General features: G+C 41.5%; 1 protein-coding gene across 10 annotated transcripts in view; it reads right to left on the bottom strand.

The window, feature by feature from the left end:
• Positions 1 to 674: 674 nt before the first annotated feature.
• Positions 675 to 23,062, bottom strand: part of EXOC1 (exocyst complex component 1) — a 53,146-nt gene continuing 30,758 nt past the window's right edge. For 5 of the 10 annotated variants that reach the window (XM_087963604.1, XM_087963609.1, XM_087963606.1 and 2 more), the window contains 11 exons: positions 22,370 to 22,519; positions 18,756 to 18,861; positions 13,253 to 13,297; positions 10,233 to 10,396; positions 9,341 to 9,451; positions 9,174 to 9,250; positions 6,446 to 6,674; positions 5,315 to 5,498; positions 4,223 to 4,422; positions 2,799 to 2,993; positions 675 to 2,300 (listed from right to left, as the gene is read on the bottom strand). In XM_087963604.1, coding sequence (XP_087819730.1) covers positions 2,148 to 2,300; positions 2,799 to 2,993; positions 4,223 to 4,422; positions 5,315 to 5,498; positions 6,446 to 6,674; positions 9,174 to 9,250; positions 9,341 to 9,451; positions 10,233 to 10,396; positions 13,253 to 13,297; positions 18,756 to 18,861; positions 22,370 to 22,519 — 1,614 coding nt within the window. In that variant the 3' untranslated portion in view covers positions 675 to 2,147. The remainder of the gene's footprint in view (positions 2,301 to 2,798; positions 2,994 to 4,222; positions 4,423 to 5,314; positions 5,499 to 6,445; positions 6,675 to 9,173; positions 9,251 to 9,340; positions 9,452 to 10,232; positions 10,397 to 13,252; positions 13,298 to 18,755; positions 18,862 to 22,369; positions 22,520 to 23,062) is intronic. The other 5 variants (XM_087963608.1, XM_087963613.1, XM_087963610.1 and 2 more) reach the window with 1 other exon arrangement.

Here is a 23,062-nt window from a genome sequence, read left to right as displayed (position 1 = left end):
CATCATTCTACATCAGTTTAGTGCAAACTGGAGGGTTGCTGTTGGGTTTCTTTTGGCAAATGCATTTGCTTTTTTTAATGACCCTTTAGAACAGGGGTGTCAAACTCAAGGCCTGCGGGCCAGATCCAGCCCGCAGGGCGTGTTTTAATCTGGCCTGCAGGACCAGCCTGGAAATATCAAAGGACTGGCCCACAGTGCCTCTGGTGGCTAAAACGGGCCACGTGCAGCTCCCCGCATCTTGTTTTCACCCTCATGGCCTCCTGCAGCACTCTGCTCACCGAAAACAGGCCGAAAAACGGGTCAGACACAGGCCGTGCAGCCTGTTTTCAGCCAGAATGCTGCAGGAGGCATCCATCCAGAAGGGGTATTCAGCAGGTTCTGACCAGTTCTGGAGAACCGGTAGCAGAAATTTGGAGTAGTTCGGAGAACCGGCAAATGCCGCCTCTGACTGGAGATTTTACAGTATCCTTCCCCTGCCACACCCACCAAGTCACGCCCACAGAACCGGTAGTAAAAAAAACTTGAATCCCACCACTGCATCCATCCTCCTCTCCTCCGGCCCGCGGAGAAGTACAATGCTGATCGAGCACTCGAAGAAATCCAGTTTGACACCGCTGCTTTAGAATTTTAAATATATCAACCATTTTGTAAATGCAGGACCAACAGATACAGCGTGATCGACATGGTAACATTTATTCACATTTCATTCTCCAACGCACTTTCTCCTTTTCACTTGAATCAGGAAAGGCTGTACAAGTATTTAAATATTTGCCTGGATACAGGATGGTCTGAGGGCCAACAAACTGAAGCTACACAACTAAAATAGAATATAAACAAATGGTTCTTAGGCCTAAGAATTAGAAAGGTACATGTTGAGTTCCTCGGGGAGGGTGGCATGGCATATTGACTCTTTGAAAGCAAGGTACACATTATCATTTGTGTTTGTAGTGTGGTCAAATAGCATGACAACTGTTACCATCACATGCTAGTTCAGGTTGCTTTCTTCATATGCTCATTGTATAGTACATGGTGAAAAAACAGCTTTGTGAGAAGGAACAAGCCGAACATTTCTACAAATTCCTTTCTTGCTACTAAATAGAAAGAAGTTCTGCAAAGAGGTAGTCCAGTTTCCACACCATTTCCACCAGTAATAAAACCAGTAGGTGAGAAAACGTAATTTCCACAGCGCCTGGAATCCTTATCGACTGAAGATATCTAAAGCAACTTGAGCAAAAACGGTGCAGTGAGGAAGAAACTGAGATAGATAAATACATTGGCAAGTGAATTCTGTGTCATGTGAGTTAAAAGGTTAAATACTAGGACATAACCTAGAAAAGACAAGTTGAGTTTCAACAGTTCTTTTACAGAAGAGTAGTATCTTGCATTTTTGTTTCTAACCCTAACCCATTCAAACAGATTTAGTTATGATGGCCTAAATCTAAAAATTTCAGAGTTGCCAAGGAAACCTCAATCAATGCACTGAACATTCACTTCAATCACTGGGTGTTTCTGGAAAAATAAAGCATTTTTTTCCTTTGTGCCACGCTGAGGCACCGCTAATAATCTCCCTCAGGAAATAAGTACTTTTTTTGTAAAGAGCTTTTTTATATACTTCAAATCAAAAGAGCTGCAATGACATAATCTTGTAAATTAATTCTCAGAAACTCAGCCATCTTATTAATCTACATATTAACATGCACTTTCAAAGGGGGGGGGGGAAACACCAGATGTTGATACAATATCTATACTTATTAATTTCTAAAAGTAAAGGATTAGGAAAACAGATGAAGTTAGTATAATAAATATACATTTGACATGCCGCTTACATGTGAAAATGTATAGTTCAACACTCTTTATCCAACAATTAGGCAGTACTTTTACCTAGGCCAACTTTCCAACTGAATGGACTGGAATTCTCATAATTCTTAGCCAGTAGGCCCAAGGACAATCCTGCTGTGAATTCTCAGAACTGTAATCCAATTTTATATACTACAGCAGTTACATTGAGGAAAGCTGGCCTAAGCCAGATGCTGATATGTATGAAGATAATTAAGAACACCCTGCCATTCCTCAAAATGACAATTTCCAGTGTCAGTGATGCTTTCCAGCAACTTTGTGAGCTTCTCTTGTCTTGCGCCGGGTAAATTTCAGTGTGACTGTGCAATGCTGGAAAAGTAATCTAAAATATCCTGAATAGTAAATTCCATAGTAATTCCAGAACCAGGATAGCAACGTGCTATTAAGCCTTCGAAATGCTTGTATTGCCTTATGAATTCATCTTGCATGGAATGCCATACCACCTACCAAAAGGAGAAGAAAAAAAAGGAAGCTTTAATTAAAAACAAAGCTTTAATAAATAAATGAAAAGCTCCAGTCCGGAATTCCACAGGTGGAGTCACATTCAATGCTTTCAGTGTTAAATTCCAGAAGTACCAAGAGAATGTGAATTTAATTTCAGGCACTAATGCCTGAGGCATCAATGACTTTCCACTCAGATGCTAACCTGCGTCTGAGCTGCTTGACTTAAATGATAACAGGGCTTACATGACCTCATAGTCCTTCCTACAAACATTTACCTCAGCATAAACTATTCATGTAAGAAAGAACAGTTTTTCTCCTCAGCATGCTAGAAAGGATGTGCTGTACTACTATTCATTCAAGTCCTATCACTAATACTACATACTGATCCAAACTAGTATAATTCAAATTTCATCCTTGCGATATGTCATTCAGATTAAAAGACAAATTATGGAAACCATAATAGATTTCCTTCTTTTGAGCCTGCCTTCTTATATTACCTGCAGTAGGTTTTCTTCTTCACACAGATGTTTGTCCACCTTTCTATAAAGGTTGTCCAATCCCTTTTTGACTTCTTTGCCAGGATACTCCTTAATAACCTTTCTTAGCTCTTGTTTACTGAAGGCCAGCTGGTAGCTCACTTCCTCTTCTCGCACTCCTTGAGCCACACGGGCTTCGACGCCCTCGAAGAAGTGCTGCAATGAGAGAGGATTCAGATCACTTCCACGTTGGCCCCGCTTCAATGCTCAGAGGTGGCATTCAGCAGGTTCTGACCAATTCTGGAGAACCGGTAGCGGAAATTTTGAGTAGTTCGGAGAACCAGCAAATACCACCTCTGACTGGAGATTTTACAGCATCCTTCCCCTGCCATGCCCACCAAGCCATGCCCACAGAACCGGTAATAAAAAAATTTGAATCCCACCATTGTCCATGCCCCAACACTTCCAAAACTGTTGCAAGACAATTCACCTGCATCTTCCAACCTTCTACAGGTACAGGTGCTCACATTGCAGCCCTGGTCAAAAGGGCCCAGCAGAGATTATACTACCTGAGATTTCTCAGGAAACAACTGAATGAAAAACTGCTGGTGACCTTCTTCCGCTGCACCATATCTTAACTTACTGCACCTCTGCATGGTTTGCCAACTGCACAGTGGCAGATTGGAAAGCACTCCAGAGGGTTAACGTCATTGCCCAGAAGATCATTGGTTGCCCTCTCCTCTTTTTGGAAGACCTTTATAGCTCCTGCTGCCTTAAGAAAGTTCAAAACATTCTCAAAGATCCATCTCATCCTGGGCACCCCCTTTTTTTTTTTAACTATTACCATCTGGCAGACAGATAATAAAAACAAGGACAAATAGGCTGAAAAACAGCTTCTACCCCAGTAGCTCTTTTGAATTCTACTGTATAGTGCAATATTAATGCAATATCAGGGGGTTTTCAATTCAATGTATAGAATGTGAAGGATGTGTGTTATCTTTTATTTTCATGGTCATAAATTGTACACTGAAGATGGTATTGAATTTCGTTGTATGAGGTGCAATGACAATAAAGTCAAGTCCTCGACTCAGAAGAGTTAGCTGAGTGACTGTTTGAACTTACAGTGGCACTGAAAAAAAGGTGACTTATCCACCCTTTATCACACTTATGACCGTTGCGGCATCCCTGGGGTCACGTGGTTTTTCACTGGGCTGCTTGAGAGCCGACTCACATTTATGATGGTGGCAGTGTCCCGGGCCCATGGGATCGCCTTTTGCGACCTCCTGCCAACTTAACAACAGTGTTACTAATTTAACAATTATTTGAAGGATTTGGAAGAATGGAGGATTTAATGAAGGAGAGAAAACTTTTATGTGCGTTCTATAAAAATACGTATTTCTGGTTTTAACCTAGAATTAAAGAAATTTTTTTAAAAAAATCCTTACATTTAATTTCTCAAGCGGCTGTCCCAAAGAGTAGATCACATATAACTGTAAGTAATCTGTGTATTGCTGCTTAGCTTCCTTTTTCTCGGCCTCTAGACAGGAGATCTTCAAACGAGAGAGCGTTGCAAAGATATGGTGAAAGTTCTCCATCATAACCACATCCCGAGGAGTCTTTTGGCTTTCATTTGCTATTTTCTCAACTACAAAAATAAAAGGAAAACACCCCACGGAGACATAAACCACCGTGAAATATCAAAGAGCAATGGTAACCTAGGCTTATTTTCCAAGTCAGAAGATTATTGTGATAAATTTGGAAAAACAAGCAAAGAGTTAACTGTAAAGGATAGCGAACAACAAATAAAAAGGTCTTAACTAGTCGTTATAAAACAGAAAAAAAGATGACAGTGAAAGAAAACTAATAAGAGAGAAAGTACCACTATAAAAGATAGTAAGATGGGTGGTTCCTAAATTTAACAAATAAATAAAAAAACTTTAGTATCATTTCTAATAGCAGAATAGAGATTTTAATGTACTACAGTTACTTAAAACCACTTTTCTCTCATTGTTATCATCATTACAATATTTGAATCAGAAGAGATTCTTCTGTTGTTGTTTTTTCACACTAGCCCATGCTTTGTTTAACTATAACTAGTGAGAATTAAGTGAATTAGTGAGAACTACTAAGCAATAGAGAAGGATTTGGCTTGAACAGCAGGCAAAGTCAAAATCAAGCAAACCACATTTAAAGAGTTCCACACAACCATACAATTCAGTGAGATGCCCAAATCATAATTCCTTGAAATGCCCCAGATTCAGCTATGTCTTAGGTTTGCTTGTTGACTGTCCCTATAAGGTAAGTACCTCTAAATTGGAATCTGGGAATTGGCAACAGAATTGTAAAGAAATGGGAAGAAATATTGAAATGCTTCATACATGATTGATAGGTACCAACTCTCACGTGACAAAAATGATTTGGAAGTGACATGTAGTACAATAATGCATAACAAGATTCAGCAGTGTAAGACTTTAGCCCGATTCGTCAACAAAATGAGATATTATTTATGACACAGCAGATCAGAAAAGAGATTTTACCATTAGCAAAAACTGCGCGAATAAGTTTCAGGTAAGCTTTATCCAGATCTCCTCTGCGTTCAGCATTTCTGAATATAGATTCAGCCAAAGCTGCGAACTCTTCAAATTCAGCAACGAAAGGAAGGATTCCAACTTTGCTCTTCTTGGATATCTTTACATCTTCCATCTGCTTTATCTGATTACTCTAAAATGATTTTTTTTAAAAAGATTAGCCATGTTTTTAATCTTAAACTCTTTATATCCATGCAGGTAACTCATCTCTGATAAAAAAAGGGAATCTCTGATCTGATGATAAAAACAAAGGCAATCTAGTTACATTTGGAAAAGAAGATACTCAAGGTATATTAGCATCCCTCTGCATTTGCTACACGAAAAATATGGATGCACAAGATCAGCGTGTGTTCGTTTCATCTTGCTTTGTCTTCTCACCCACATTAAATGGAGAGCAAGGGCGCCATTTAAGGGGCTAAATATTTAGAATAGAATAGAATAGAATAGAATAGAATAGAATAGAATAGAATAGAATAGAATAGAATAGAATAGAATAGAATAGAATAGAACAGATTTGAATAGAAAAGAATAGAATAGAACAGAACAGAACAGAATAGGAATAGGAATAGAATTCTTTATTGGCCAAGTGTGATTGGACATACAAGGAATTTGTCTTGGTGCAAATGCTCTCAATGTACATAAAAGAAAAAATATATTCGTCAAGAGTCAAGAATCATCAGGTACAACAATAATAGTCATAGGGTACAATAATCAATCAAATCATACTAGGAAACAGTCCATATTAATCGTAAGGATACAAGCGACAAAGTCACAGTCATACAGTCACAAGTGGGAGGGGATGGGCGATAAGGAATGATGAGAAGATTAATAGTAATAGTAGTGCAGACTTTGTAAATAGTTGGACAGTGTTGAGGGAATTATTTGTTTAGCAAAGTGATGCTGTTCGGGGAAAAACTGTCCTTGTGTACAAATATAAATACAATATATACAAATACTGAACTGTTACACACTATGGCCACCCCATCTAATGGTCTCACTTTGAATCTTGAATTTTATCCAGAATCCTAGCTGCATGCAACCACTACAAATCATCTAATCATCAAAGTGCTTCAAACTTACAATGCATTTATCAAAGTTTCGTTTGACAGTCACTAAAACATTTCCAAGAGTTGTGCTGAGGAAGGAGGTTGGATCCACATTCTGCGCGGTCCACACGTGATGACTCATTTTCACTAGCATATAGAGGGAATTAAAGCTGTCAATCTTGTCCCCCAGAGCAATGAGGTTATTCAGTTCTGGTTCTACACAGCGAAATATTTTTATCATCATTTGCCGGATCATATGATTCCTGCAACATAATATTAAATATGAATAATACTTAAAAGCATTAGGCAAATATTGAGATTTAACGTTTATTTTAAGGACTTTATTTGATTATTTTTCATTTTCTAAGTCACCATTCATTTCACAGAGCCTCATGGGGAAACCAATGTTGATCTATTTCAGTATTTTTTCCAACCGAGCAATTTTAAGATGTGTGGACTTCAATTATCGGAGTTCCCCAGTCAGTGCCAAGTTGGAAAATCACTAATGAAATCTCAGCAGGGCGACAAACAGATATATATATATATAGATAGATAGATAGATAGATAGATAGATAGATAGATAGAGATATAGATATGACTAGCTTGCTAAATTTAACAAATAAATAAAAATGTTAATATCATTCTAATAGCAGAATAGAGATTTTAATGTACTACAGTATACTTAAAATGAGTTTTATCTCTCACTGTTATCATCATTAAATTATTTGAATTAAAAGAGACGCTTCTGTTTCTTCACACTAGCCCATGCTTTGTTAAACTATCATAATCTTTTAATGACCCCATAATCCCTTGCGGGGTGGAGTCTACGCAACTGAATGGAGCTGAATGTTTACTGGCCGGATGCCATTCCTGTCGCCAATGCAGAGTTATAATCAGAAAAACACTCATGAAACACTAATAACATCTCAGTGGGGCAATAAGCAGCAGCTATTTATATGACTAGCTTCCTGTTACTCCCAGGTTATTTTTTAAAAACCCTCTGGACATGACTGAGACTACAGGAAGTGTCATTTGTTCCTTCCCTTCAGCTTGGCATCTTGAGAGATAAAGAAGACCAGAAACGAATACAGCTCTCACTATCTCAACACATTTGTAATTTTAAAAGTTTCCTCACAATTCTAGTTCACAAAAAGCTGCCTTTTGTCAACTGAAGCTATTTATACAACTGAGTGCTTTTGATTTTACAACGTCTTTATGCACCAGGATTAGAAACTTTTGCATAACATTTGCTCTGTGTAAAACTCTACCCTCTCTTTTAACAGATTTAATGGATTAACAGAGTTGGAAGGGACCTTGTAGATCTTCTACTACAACCATCCACCCTGCCCAGGCAGGAGAATCAAAACATTTTGACTATTATGTTATTACTTTTGCCCCATTCTAAATTCCAAAGACTTCATTTATTCAGTGCCGACACTTCTGTGACAAAAAAAACCTTGCCTAATTCACAAAATGGACAAGGTTTTGTTGAGTCAAGTCAAGCTGAACTCCTGGAGACTTCATAGCAGATTCATGCAATTTTCTGGGCATCATTATGGAAAGGTCCTCAAATCTGCCTTTTCCCAGCACATTTTCAATTTCTCACCCTTACCTAGAGCCCTAGTACAACCCAGGTCCAATCTTTTTTCACTTGCTGAATCCAGACAGTCATCAACTGGCTGCCATTTGCTATCGATCATGTCTTCATTATTTGATTTCAAATAATTCTGGGAGAAATTTTTCAAAAATTTCACCACAAAGTCCAATGTTCTATACAAAATCCTGCCATTTCCTTTTTTTGATGAGCAGCCTGGTGCTAATAAAATACGTTATGCTTAAAACAACACTCAACTGAATTTCTGTGTTTTTAATTTTAATTGTTCATTGCCGCAGAGCAGGGGTGGGATTCTACCTGGTCGGACCGGTTCTATAGATCCGGTTGTTATGATTCTTCCCAGTTCGGAGAACTAGAAAATGGCGCCACTGGCTGGCCCCGCCCCTCCCCACTTACTCACTCCTCACCTGGTAAACTTGCCTGCTAAGTTGCTATTTTTCCTTTCCCCCCCCCATCAGCTGTTCTACTGTGCTGGGAGATTTAGATTAGCTAGAAAGCAGGAAATCCATGGATTTGCTTACTAGCTAATCTAAAAGCAGAGCTGAACCTTCCTTAGGACTGAAGCTTCTATTTTTCAGTGCAGACTCAGGTAGCAGATTGCAGATAGATAGATCTCTTAGTGAATCTGTGATTCTGTGAGTAACTCAATCTGCCTGCCTGTTTTGCCTGCTTTTGGGTAAAATTTGCTCTTTTTTTAATTAAAAAAAAAATCAATATTTACATATGTGGTGTGCTGTGAATTTTATGTGACAGACTCAGGTAGCCAATGGCAGAAACACAGATCTCTCTAAGTGAATCTGTGACTTTGTGAGCAACTCAATCTGCCTGATTTGCCTGATTTTGGGTAAAAGTTGCTCTTTTTTAATAAAAAAAATAAATATTTACATAAATATTTACAATATTTACATATAAGCCATGCCCACCCAGTCACGTGACCACCAAACCGCACCCACAAATTAGGCCGCACTCACAGAACCGGTTGTTAAGAAATTCGAATCCCAGCCCTGCTGCAGAGCAGCACATTTATTTATGTGATTTATATGCTGCTAACTTCCAAAACAGTCCTGAGCGACAAAGATTCACAACTTAGTCACGATACAAAGGGTGTTTCATGTTCAAAAGATCCCCCTGCTAATTGGAAACATACTCTGAATATGCTGATTGCAGCCCACCAATATTGTGCGGTCTTGTTAAAGTTCCTCCATCAGTCTCCTCGGTATCACTCTGGAAAATAAATGAAAGTTTAGATGGAAATCAGGCTAAAGTTACAGCCATTTAGTTCTGAGTCAATAATTTCCAAATTGAGATTCATACCACGGGTGTTCCAGGAATGCTGAGATGCTGCTGAAGTTTGAAGAATTTACTAATGAAGTCCTGTTCTGCCAGACAAAGTGGCTCTAATTCACTTAAGACCTGTTCAAAAATCTATGAGGATCAAAACAGATATTTAGCACACACAAACACACGTATACAAATGTCTGATTGCCTTTATGTTCCTTTTAAGAGCAATGGAAGTGTTTTCAATTGACTTGTACCTTTGGTCACAAGACGCTATCAGAGGAAGAAGGAAAAAGCAGAATTAGCTCAGAAAATAACTCTGCCGGATTTTTAAAAGGTGCTTAAAAATATTAAAAGCTAATATTAGGAGATCAACTTGAGGGGTACAGTGGCCTAAAGGTCGAGCTGTCGCCTCACAATCAAGAAGCTGTGAGTTTGATCCTAGGTAGTGACAGATATTTCTCTCTCTGGGCGCACAATGAGTAAACATCAGCTGCGAACTCTGCATTGGTGACAGGAAGGGCATCCGGCCAGTAAACTCTCAGCTCCATTAGTTGCCCCGACTCCATCCTGCAAGGGATTACGTAGTCATTAAAAGACCAAAAAAATAAAAAGATCAACTTCTAGCTCATTCATAGCCTCTTTTTCTATCTTGATAATGAAGAAACTGCTGCCATATGGATTCTCCACATACTGAAAAGGCAGCCAATCCTTGTGGGCCCACCGAATATCCTTTTTCCATTGACATCAAGTTCTGAGGAACACTATGAAGAACTGCAGCCTGCAGATGTGGGAAAGAGCTGGGAATACCCGATTCACGCGAAACAAGAAGGTTGCAATGGCATTTATGTGTGTTAAATTAGTGTTTGGCGGGAGCGGGGGGGCGCAATAGCTGGCATGCAATTATACCCAGAATCGTTGCAATTACCTTATCAAACTTAGTCCTATCTGCCACATCGAGGTCAGAAGCGGACATGTTTCCCATATCTAGCAACGAGGATGACTGAGATCTACGGCTTCCTGAACTCTGAACGGAGAGTTTGTTTAAGCTAGATGTTGAGCCGGTCAATTTCCCAGAGCTTCCGTGAAGGCCTATAACGTAACACAAGCCAGATAAGAAGTTGCAACACCGTAAAGCATCATACATTTAAAAACAAACTCCTCAGCTACCTGGAGATTATATGGGCATTCCCTACAGATTAAACCAACTGCTCTGGTGTTGCCCCAATTGCTTCACTTCAGGCAAACTGATTCAGAAATGCACACTTAACGACAGACGTTTAGGATCAGCCAAGACAAGAACTAGCACCTAAGGCCACTAGTAATCCAGAAAAGAGCACAAGTAAGGGTAGACAGAAAGGCCGGGGAGAATTCACAAAGGGGCATCTTCTAGAAGCAAAGCGGAACAAAAGCAACGCATTACTATTTTCTTAGGAAGAAAGTAGAAGCAACCAACTCCTGGAAAAATTAGGGACAGTCTTCTCATTCTTGAAAGGCCCTTCCAGTAGAAGCCTCTCCTGTGCCACCTACTTTGACAGCTTTTATCTCTTTACTGCCGTTTGATTATATTTCCTTTCAAACTGGAAAGAAATGAGAAGAAGACTATTCTTACAGAGGAATCAAAATGTTTGAAGACTCCCAATTTTGTGTTGCTTCCTTGCTTAAAAAAATCAAAAGTTCTAGGAGTGTATGTGTGTGTTTTCCATCCCCGTATTTCCTGCTTCCAACCCTTACACCCTTCACCACCCAAGCGTCGTTGACCCTCTAAAATGGGCGAGGGAAATTCTAAATTAAAACGGGATGTCTCACTCCATCCTGCAGCAGAATTTTGAGTAGAATGCAACCCTCTGCTTTAATTCTAGACAAATCGTTGCTTAAGTCAGCTTAAGACATTTTTTGAGGGCTTTGTTTCTCTCTAATCGTTTTGGAAACACCATTCACATCAGCCCAATCTGGCATGGGATTTGGAGTCACAACCGAAACATCTGACCCTAGTCGGTATTATTCATTTATTCACCCTACACTGCAGTTAATTGTAACTACAAATCAGTGCAAAGAAGCTGGCCCACAAAACATCATTTATGAAACTGGCTTTTTTTCTGGTAATGATGATTCATCACTGCCTGAACTATTCCATTCAGAGGAACAGTGGTTAATTTAAAGTCTTCCAAATATCACTTTGCAAGGGTACTGGAGAAAGAAGGCTTATTGCAGGATTCAATCTGGGTCAATCACCGGCACCAGAACTTTTTGTCTTCCGAGCTTTTGGATTTGTGCCAGAGTCCATGTTCAGGGAACTTCTCCCTGGCTCAAGAGAAGATCCCTGAACTTCTGAACTCAAAACCTCTGGTCCTGGTGACTGACCCAGATTGGATCCTACAACACTATCCTGAGACGTGTATATTCACCTTCATTCAAAAACATTTATTCTTAAACTAGCTCGTGCTCCGCTACGAAACTATGTGGTCGGGCTTAGTTTTTGGGGAGGAAAATAAAGGGGGAAAAAAAATCAGCCTCTGCCTACCAGCATCCATCGGTTATTCATCTGGCTAGCGTCCTGTCAGTGTGTGAGAGAGCTGAGGGCTGTTTGGAAACTGAAACAGTATTTGCTGTGTGAGCAAGGAGGAGACAGCAAGAAGCCTGGCTTGGCTTAGCTCAACTGTTCTGTATATATATATCGAATTGACTCCTCTGTGAAGAACTTTTAGTTGGGAGGGAGACCCTAACATCAAAGCGTGAAATGGGTTGGTATTTAGGAAGTGAGCACTAGGACACTGGGAAGAACAGGCCAAATTGTAAGGCCCTGGTGGAATCAGAGATCATCCTTTGTGTAGTCAAAAGTGCTTTATGTTAAAGCATTCAGGGATTGGAATTAAGGAGAATAAACATGTGAGTTGAAACAACTGCCTGCACTATAGTGGTCAGGTAATACTCAACCCAGAGTACCCCAGGTCTCATGAAATGCTGGTTCACACTAGCCTCAAGCCATAAAACCTGATGTGTGTTGCCACAACAACCCACATTCGAAGAGCAGCACAATAGTTCTCAGCAGACAATGCATGGTGGGAAAGTTACAGATGACTTGAATGCCCATGGAGATGGCAATGCCACTGAATACCAATCGTGTCATAGGTCTTAGACTAACAAAGTTAGGCGGGCGTGTTACGTCTGAAATAATTTACTTGGCCACAAGAACGTAAGCGGGAAGAGTCAGGTATCACAATCTGGGGACCATGTTTCCCAAAATTAATTGCTGGGAGCTAATTGAAAATACAAATATGGAGGCATACATATCAGTATTGGAGTTCACATCACTGCAAGTTAAAACTGAAGAGAACTGGGAGAAAGTTCTCCACCAGTCAGACTTCGTATGCACAAAGTGGTATTCTCATAATGCAAGGGGTCCCCAAACTTGGCAGCTTTAAAGACTTGTGGACCTCAACTCCCAGGATTCTGGGAGTTGGAGTCCACAAGTCTTAAAGTTGCCAAGTTTGGAGGCTCTCTGCCATAATGAATAAGGATGATGGGATGCAGGAGAATTCCATGCTGGCATTATTTAACCATTTCAAGTTCCTTGCAGCTGTCTCCTTGGGTGCCCTGCCAATCCTCATGGATTCATTCACAGGATCAGCATCCTGCATTTTAGAACTCATATTCCAAGAAATATGAGGAAGATACGATCTTCCTGATTTTAATATAAATTGTAAAACGCGTTTTATTTTGCCCACGACTCAAATCCCACCGCAGCATTCAAGGGTTTTTTTGCTGCTTCCCTGATCAAACATTTGCTTTTTTACCTCAGATCAGTGCAAAACAAAAACAAAAAAACACCGCATCTGACAATTCACAGGTTTTGCCATGATAATTTTGTTTTGTTTGTTTGTTTGTTTGTTTACCAAAACATAAAATGCACTGGCAATAACCACTTAAAGCTCTGATGATACTCACTCTCTGTTTCCTGTTTGACAGCACTTTCTTTTCGAGGCAGAGTGGCTGGGATGAATTAGGTTGCAAGCATCAAAGACAAAGACAAGTTAAAAATGCATTTGGCACAAATCATGCACGAGATGCAAGTTAAGCACTAGCTGGAAAGAAACATGCAGAGAACTGTAACAAGCAAGTAACTACAAGTTGCAAACGTACATAGCTGGGAAGGCACTAAGGTGGGATCTCTTTAAATGTGCAGGAAATATGCATTTAAGTAAGTGTCTCCGTGATTTTCCCCATTTTTTTTTCCCCAGAGGGGAAATGACAAACACAAATGGTAGTGAATCCTGAATGCAAGATGGTGCATCAGGTACGCACAAGTTATGAGAGGAAGCAGATCTCGCTCCAAGAATCTGGCACCTCAAAGAAGCCAACAAGATCTGAACCCAGACAAAAATGTGCGACAGAATCTTTTACAATATTCGCATAAGATCCTGGGACACGTCTTTGGATTGCAGGCCAGAGGTGATCCTTGACTTACAACCATAGTTGGGACGAGGATTTCAGCTGCTAAGCAAGAGAGTTAAGTGACTCATGCTTGATTTTACAACCTTTTTGCCCATAGTTGCTATGTAATTCATGTTGTCATGCCCCTGTCGGAATTTGACTCTGAGGAGGAAGCCGAACAGCTGACAGGGAGTGAGAGTGTGGCTCCGTTGGCTGTGGAGGAAACTGGGGAAGGGCAAAGTACGGCTGGGCAGAGCAGGGAAGAGGTAGAACAAGGGAGAGGGAGTTCAGAGGAAGACCCAGCCCCACCCCTCTCTTCATCCTAGGGATGAACGGAGAAGAGAGCAACGTGGATTGCGTGGCTTACGGGGGAAGAAAGGGCCCTGATTCCCTTCATTAGCTGCAGCTGGAAACACAGTGTATAAAAAAGGAATCTGCGTGCAGCAAGATGTTGGGAGCAAACGTGAATTTATCTGGTATCGTCGTGGCTTATCTGTGTTCCTGGCGTCTTCCCAACTGTGTGAGTTTTGGCGTGCTTTCAAATCTGAAATTCCTGCTCCTGCCCTGTCAAGCTAATTACTTCAGTTTGGTTTGTTTGGATTTTAAGTTACAGTTAGCGTGTAACAGTCAAAGGCTGTTCCTGGGAGAGTTTTTCTCCAGCCGTAAGGTAACCTGGACATTGGGGGCAAAGTTGGAGATAATAAAGGGACTCTTATTGCTTATTTGACTGTGTTGCCTTTGTGCCACGCTCTGGGTCATCACACATGTGATCTTTAAGCAAATCAGATTTCCCCTAGTGGGTGGCTTGCTGGAAGCCCACTGAAAAGGTCGCAAATGGCACTCATATGACCTTGGAATTCTGTGGATGCTGCGATGGTTGTAAGTGCGAGGACCAGTCATAAATTCACTTTTTGTCAATGCCATGGCAACTCTGAATCACTGCTGAACAAATGACTGTAAGTCAAGGACTACCTGTATAACTTTTTCTACGTTGCTGCAAATCAAACTACATGGATGTGCCTTCTGGGGTCACCAGGAGCCAAATTTGATTTAAAGGCAATTGTATCTTTATTTTTTTTTTACCCTGATCCAGAAGTTGACCCCAACTTCCTTTGCAGCATTGGCAAGGGTTGTGCATGTAGTTTTCTTGGCCTGTATGAAGATACCCACTTTCCTTGGACATGTTCTAGAGTCTAGACTCTAGTGCAGGGTCTTCAAACTTGACAGCTTTAAGACTTGTGGACTTCAACTCCCAGAATTCCTCCTCCAGTCATGTTAGCTCAAGAATTCTGGGAGTTGAAATCCACAAGTCTTAAGCTTGCAAAGTTTGAAGACCCTTGCTCAAGTGCCTCTCTAAAGAGCCACCTTCATGCTGGCATTGTTAGGCTCGTCCCAGCAATAATGAGACAACCCAAGTTGTAAGCCAAGAGATAAAAATGCTACTTTATACAGCAATATCAAATAATCATTTTCCTCAAAAGTCCCTGTGGCCCACCAAGGAAAGGGGTGAAAGGCTTAACAAATCTTTAATGCATGAGGCAAAAGTGTGTCTTTATACCAAACCATACATATAGCCTCATTTTTACAACTTAAGATAGGTAGTAATAACTTTTTCATGTGTAATACAGGATTGTTTTCTCTCCATTTTGCTGCAACGTAACCGGGGCTGGGTTTGAGCACAGACGGAGGAGACAAACATTGCAACTGCAAATGCAAAAAATCAGAGACAACGTGACCTAAAGTACTGTAAAAAAAATATCTGGAAATTACATTCTCAACTAGTACCAGCTGACAAAATGATCGATTGGTATAGTTAGAAAGTGCCCACAGGAAATAAAATTCAGTGCAATCCGGTACAGGAAGGCTCATAGAATTCAGGTGGATTTACTTCCAAGTAAGCATAAAGTGCCACACAAATATACAATTTGCACTGTTCGTGCAATGATAGGATGTTGTGCATGACACAGCTTGATTCATTGCTGCTGGTACCCATGACTATTACCTATTTTGATCTCTCACAGGAAGAAAAAAAGTGTGTTAAAACCAGCTAATATAAGAACATAATGAACTTCTGTTAAGATTTAGGTCAGGGGTCTCCGGCCTTGGCAACTTTAAGCCTGGTGGACTTCAACTCCCAGAATTCCCCAGCCAGCTTTGCTGGCTGGGGAATTCTGGGAGTTGAAGTCCACCAGGCTTAAAGTTGCCAAGGTTGGAGAGCCCTGATTTAGATATTATTTTTTTTAAACTAGACAATCAGATTAGACCTCTTCAGCACACTAGGAATATAAACCTGGAAATAGAACAGAATAGACTAGAGGTGGAAGGGGCCTTGGAGGTCATCTAGTCCATCTCCCCCCGCTCAAACAGGATAACCTATACAGTATCTCATAATCTGCCCGTTTCTATTGCTGGATTTTCCACCAGTCGCAAAGAAAACAAATCAAATGCATCTTTCAGACGTTTCCACATCTGTAAACACAAAGTTAAAACCACGTTAATCCAATACCGACTTTTTAAATTAAAAACATCAAGGATGGGGACGAACAAGCAATTAAAAAAACGGAGCAAACGCATGATAAAAATTCAACTGCACATATTATATATATTTTTTTCTTAATTGGGCAGGGTCTGGCTAGAGACATCCATGTTCTATTCTTGAAGGAAGGCAAGGTTTTCCGGATCCAACCTAACTCGACCTGTGTATCTTGAAAAGATTTGTTTACCTGTAGAAATGTAGGTATTTTTTATTGCTTCTCCCTACACCCCTACTCGCTTTCCATTAAAAAAACAAAACCAAAATAATAAATAAAATAAAAAAAACAACAAGCTGCTAGAAGTATATATTTTCTTCCCTCCAAAAAAGCAGTTGTATGCAGGTAGTCCTCGACTTACAACCACAATTGAGCCCGACATTTCCATTGTTAAGGTGAGGCATTGGTTAAGTGCGTTTTGCCCCATTTTACGACCTTTCTCGCCACGGTTTTTAAGTGAATCCCTGCAACTGGTAAGTTAAGTAACCCGGTTGTTAAGTGAATCTGGCTTCCCCATTGACTTGGCTCGTCAGAAGGTTGCAAAGGGGGACCACGCGACTCCGGGGGAACACCGCAACCGTCGTAAGTATGAGTCAGCGGCCAACTGCCCGAATTTTGTTCGCCTGATCACGGGGATGCTGCTGTCCACTAAAAAGATACTCCTTTGGGCCTTTTAGCTGCCAGAAAAAAGGAGTGGGGGGGAAACAAGGCATTCTTGAAATGCCTAGATAATCACCTCAGCAGCCCAAAGTTGTCTGAGCATTAAGAAGGTTATTGGAGAGCATGATGGGTGACTCTTGGAGACGGATGTGTCCCATTGGAGAAGTCACATCCAGGGGGTGGGGGAAAGACCAGGGTCAAGGGGGAAATGTGTGATGTGATTTAGTACCGGCTGCACCAAGCCACGCGCCAACATGGCAAAGTCTAATAAACCAATTTACTTTTCTCTGAGATAGATAGATCGGCTAGAGTAGGGGTGGGATTCAACCGGTGTTACTACCGGTTCGGTGATTTTACATTGCGCGTGGGTGTAATACACCTTAAGCTGTGCCGTCCGGACAGCTGCAGGTGCGCAGCGTTTGAAAAGCCTCTTTTTCCCTGCTTTTTCAACCTGTGCCGCGCAAAGCAGCTGAGGTTGAAAAAGCCGGAAATAAAGGACAGGTAAGAGCCCAGGCAGGCGGGTGGGCCAAAACGGCAGCAGACACAGAACCGGTTCTGTGTCTGCTGCTCTTCAGAGCTACCGGTTCTATAGAGCCGAACAGAACCGGTAGCAGGCCACCCCTGGGCTAGAGACTTTTGATTCGAATGAGGGGTGATTGGTTGGAGCCCTGACAGCTGCAGTGGTCACTAAAGTGTGAAAAGTGGGCACAAGTCACATTTTTTTCAGGGTTGCTGTAACTTCAAACGGCCACTAAGCAAACTGTTGTAAGTCGAGGACTACCTGTATATGGCTGGAAAGGGGTATGTGTGTGTGTGTGTGTGTGTGTGTGTGTGTGTGTACATTCCACCATAGATATTTAGAAGAATCCATTCCTAGGATCAGGGCTGGGCTGCTGGGGGTTCGGCAGAGCCCCTAGCTAAGATTCTGTGCAGTTTGGAAAAACCCCAAATCCCACTCCTGGCTGGCCCTGCCCACCCCTCCTCTCCCCTCCCCGGAGTCCCCACGTGGCCCGTTTTGGATGCGAGGCAAGTGCAAGGCGCACTCCGAGGCTCGGGGACAGCAAAAAAAAACAGGCCTCCTGGAAGTTCGAGAAGGCTAGAAATGGGCCTGTTTCCGGCTTCCAGAAAGCCTCCAGAGCCCGGGGAGGCCATTTTCGCCCTCCCGGAGACTCAAGGAAAGCCTCCGGAAACCCCCCACACACACTGTGGTGCAGGAGGCTGACTAGGCCACACCCACCCAGCAACCGGGCAGAGAACCCTTTGCTAAAAACCCCTAGCCTAGGATCCATCAACAGCACCGATGAAGAAATCCGGTCTCGTTGGAATTTCTGAACCCAGGTCTTTTTGGGAGTCACGGGGATCAGGCTGTGAAAATTTCCCAGGATCTCAACTACAGAAAATCAGGGTGGCACCACCACCAACAGTTAAACAAAGCTCACTGTTACTCTGCCTGTCAAGCAAAGAACGGAGTTGAAGTTCAATAAATCTTTCCAGCTCAGGCATTATCTAATTTACACAACTCTGAACGTCCTCTCGAGCTCTAAACAAAATTTTAACAACCTTGCAGGATGTCAATAATTCTATTTCATTTCTGGTTGAACGTGTTGCACAACACAACTTGATAGTTTTTTATTGACCTCCCTTTTTATGCACAGGGATGAGGCTTCTCCCAAGCATAATTATTACTAATGAGTAAATGACATTTATTTACACCTGGAAAAGAGTTTTTTTTTCAAGGTGTTTGAAATAATTTTGTATTTTCGCTGCATTCTGAGTGATTAACTGAAAAAAAGATTCATCAGTATTATTTTTTTAAAAAAACTTACCAAACTTCTTTCCTTCCTTGGTCGCGCCTGTCATTTTAATCTTGGCAACTTCAAAGAAGTCCTTTATTTCTCGATCATACAAGCGTGATAAATAATCCATATAGTTCTTAAAAAAAAAAAAAAAGCAGATACGGTTGGCTCCAAGAGAGAACACAAGCAATTCAACTGTTTTTATGTCTGCACATTTAAGATAATTTTGACAAATCAGCATGTCAACAGCAGTAAAGTTATTAGAACAAAAGACAGAATTAAGAAAAGAGCTTATTTCATTTATCGTTACTCTAAGTTATAAAACAATAAGTCTGGGGGATTTTGTTTTTAGTAATTTTATCCATTTTTTTTACTAATTTGCTTAGGTACACTAGCTAATAGTCACCAATTCACCAATGCCAAATTCTTGCACCAGTCCAGTGCCATATTGCAAAACTTTCACGTATGTTTAATTTTACAACAATATTGGTCTGCTAAGCATGCCTACTTTGCAAAAGATCACTAATGTGAAATCCATAAGTAGTTTCTTATGTATAAATCCCAGGGTTTTGTTGTTGTTGTTGTTTCTTTTTGAATTTCTCATCCATAATTGCTGCAGATATGCAAAAAGAAATGCTAAACATACTTAAAAACCTATACCAAGAAGCATCTGGCTCTTGTTTGGTGCCTGGCCAAAGACACGCCATCAGCCAAAGCAATTGAAATACAACTTGAAACCTAGTGAAAATGGCCGAGAAAAGATAAAAAGAGGGTTGATATCAGAAGATGCTTATGCCTTCCATGTAATTGTATGTGGTGTATATGTGTAATTGGATAGGTTCCGGGGAAAATATTAAACTTGCTTGTATTTTTGCTTCTTAACTCAAATCAAGCTTTATTTGGTCACAGACTTTAATTAAGATAAAAGGAAAAATATAATTATTCTAAAGCAGGGGTCCCCAACCCGCAGAGTCTGGGGCCTGTTAGGAACTGGGCCTCACAGCTGTAGGTAAGCAGTGGGCAAGTGAGAGAAACTGAAACCATTCCACTACCACCCCGGGTCTGTGGGAAAATTGTCTTCCATGAATCCGTCCCTGGTGCCCCAAAAGGTGGGGACCACTATTCTAGAGTATCTGAAAAGGGTTGGAATTAATACATTCATTCTGAATGCATTCAGAAGTGGTGGGTACTCCAGGGGTGGGATTCAAATTTTTTAACCACCGGTTCTGTGGGCGTGGCTTGGTGGTCATGTGATTAGGTGGACGTGGCTTGGTGGTCATGTTATTGGCTGGGCGTGGCCAACTCAGTATCACTCACATCGAGGCACGCATCTCCTCGCCTGGCCTCTCATGACTGTGAGGATGCTGCAACAGTCGTAAGTGTGAAAAATGGTCCTAAGTCACTTTTTTCAGTGCCATTGTAACTTTGAATGGTCACTCCACACAAGCAAAGTACCAGCAAAGGAGGAAAAAATAACTCCAGAGAAGTTCCTGGGACAGGAAGTCTAGTCCTGCCAAGAATGTAATAAAGGTTAATGGAGAGGCAGTTTCTGTAAGCAACACCAGAATGTTTCCTTCCTGCCTTCCTTACAGGATTAGGCCAGTCATTTCTTCTAACAACTGGTTCTCCGAACTGCTTAGAATGTTAACAACCGGTTCTAGCGAATAGATGTGAACCGGTAGAATCCCATCCCTGGAGGTTTCTGTTGTGGTTCGCCGGCAGCTGGTGCAAACGTCAGCAGTCAGACAGTGAGGAAGAAAGGGGACCAGTCAGGGAGTTTGGAGAGGACTTGGATGAGGGTCCTGCATCCAATGCAGAGGTGGGGCCAGGACCATCTGGGAATGGGGTGCTGACTCCAGAGCCTCAGGAGTCTGGCAGCAGTGAGGCAGAGGAACAAGGGAAGCCTGTTCCCAGTGCACATGTGCACAGAGCTGCTAGAAGGCAAGAGCAGCTGAAACAGAAGGGGCGACTCAGGAGTAAGGCTGGGAAGTGATTGCCCCTCCCATACGGGATAAAAGTCAGACGGGATAAAACTTTCATACGGGATAAAAGTCAGACCTCCTTGCAGGAAGCAAAGTAGTTCAATAGATTCCAAGTCTGATACTTTGGTTGGTTTCTGTTATAATTAGATACTTCTGTTTTTGGCAGCATTCCTCAACACTGAAAGGCATGTGCTTATCTTGGGGAACTGTTTATAATTAGTTCTGGCTGGGAATGAAAGTAATTCCCAGCATTGCAATAAAATAGGTTTTGCTTTTAAAACAAGTTTGTGTTTAAGTACGTTTGACAAAGCCTGGGTCAGAATAACAGCATACTCTTCAGACTATAGAACAGTACTTGGCTACAGGCAGAGAAATAAAATCAGATTGTTCCAATAATAACATCTTGAGATAAAGCAAATCGGAACAACGAGGCTATTAGTGGAGACTGCAAATAATCATGCCTGGCATGCACCTGATTTGATTTAATTTGATTTGCTCCTTTAAGTATTCTTTTTTTTCCTGTTTCTTTTCTTTTTTTCTCATTTTTCTTTTTTTTTCTTTTTGCATTTTGGGTTTCTATTTTTTGTAGCTTTTTCTGAGTACGGTTTTTATTATTACTGTATTTTTCTTTAATAAAAACTAGTTTTATGCAAAAAAAAAAATGGCCAAGAAAACTTGCAAGCACTGTAAGGAAAGAATTTTGTTTTCTCTTAACATACAATCTTAAAAAGACCTTGTCAAGGAGAAGTAGCTTTCCCCAAACTAAAGCGCTGGCACATTCTGGGAAATAGATATTTTGATCTAGAACAGGGGTCCCGCAATCTCTGGGCTGTGTCCCACTACCAGGCCTTGGCCTATTTGCAACCAGGCTGCGTGTGGTTGTGGTTAGCCGGCACCAGGTGCAGATGGCTGAGGAGAGCGAGGACTCTGATGAGGGGCCAGGACCATCAGGGAGTGGACTGCTGCCTTCAGAGATTGTGGGGGGTGGAAGCAGCGATGAGGAGGTTCCCGAGGAGCCTGTGCCAAGTGCACATGCAAGAAGGATTACTCAGAGGAAAGAACAATTACAGAAGCACAGACGACTTGGGAGTAAAGCTGCAAAGTAATGGTCCCTCCCTCAAGAGGATAAAAGCCAGGTTTGGAAAAACGTTCTTTGCAGACAGCAAAGAAGCTCTGAAACTCAACTGGTGGACATCTTAGTTCGTGTTTGGAGAATCTTGTAAATTAGTTGTTATCTCTGGGTTTTTGGCAACCTTGACAAACACCTTGGCAAGGCTCTTTGTCGGAGCTAATTAGTGGAAAGCAGCCTTCAGAACAGAATTCATTATTAAACCTTAAAAGGTGGGGGCTGCTGCCTTTGTCTGTGTTTGCTCTTTGGGAACCCGGTTGGGTCCAGAACAGCGTGCGACTTGTGCGAGCAATACGCCAGCCCGCATGTGCAAGCACACATGTGCATGCACACACACACCTGACTTGCCCAAGTCAAGCTGCACATGCATGCACGCACCCGCCCACAACTCACGTGACCTGGTTCCCCTCTTCCCCCCACCAGTGATTTGGTCTAGAACCGCTGGTCTAGAAGTTCCAGGTGTGAAAAATGCGCTTGGTTTTTGCAAGCGTGCCTCATTCCGTATCCTAATTTCGCTCTTTTGAGCGACTTACCTTCGTCAGCCCTTCATATTTCCCATAATCCGTGTTCTTTAACCACTCCATAAGTTTGGCATACCGGAGCAGGTCTCGGTGAAAAGGGTGATGATTTGGCAAGGTCAGCTCCGCAGAGTGCTGCGCAAGGGTGGAGCTCTGGTCATGGCCCTTTGTGGAAGGAAGCAACAGAAGGAAGCTGCTTGAATAAATTATGGCGGTAAATCTGCCAAGCCAGACAGATTGCCACTGAATCACAGAAAAGAAGCTCTGCTTGTTGGTTAGTGAGGCCTTCCTGCTGTTCTGCGAAAAACAACGATGGCTGTAACATTCAGAAACAACATAAAAGACAAACACTGGATTATAGATTAACCACAAGGCATCCTTCTTATCAGGAGTTGTTTCTTCTGCTGAAAAGTTCAAGGTGGCCCTCATGAAAACTTATAATTGGATTAATTCATATCAATTTATACAAATAGACAAGGGTTTCAATTATCTGTGAGGCAAAAATTAATCTCTATGTGTAATCTTTGCCTTGACTCATACTCTTCAATCTTGTCAAGTAAAATTTGTTACAGGTTGTTGCTGAGCGAGACATTTGTTAAGGGGGTTCTGCCCCATTCTACGACCTTTCTTGCCACGATTAAGTGAACCACTGAACACGTAGCATGGTTGTTAAGTGAATCTGGTTTCCCCCATTGACTTGGCTCGTCA

Source organism: Notechis scutatus, chromosome 4 (genome assembly GCF_049901735.1).
Source record: "Notechis scutatus isolate UNSWTSFEM ecotype Mainland chromosome 4, rNotScu1.2, whole genome shotgun sequence".
Classification (NCBI taxonomy): domain Eukaryota; kingdom Metazoa; phylum Chordata; class Lepidosauria; order Squamata; family Elapidae; genus Notechis; species Notechis scutatus.
This window is presented reverse-complemented; position numbering and strand designations above follow the sequence as displayed.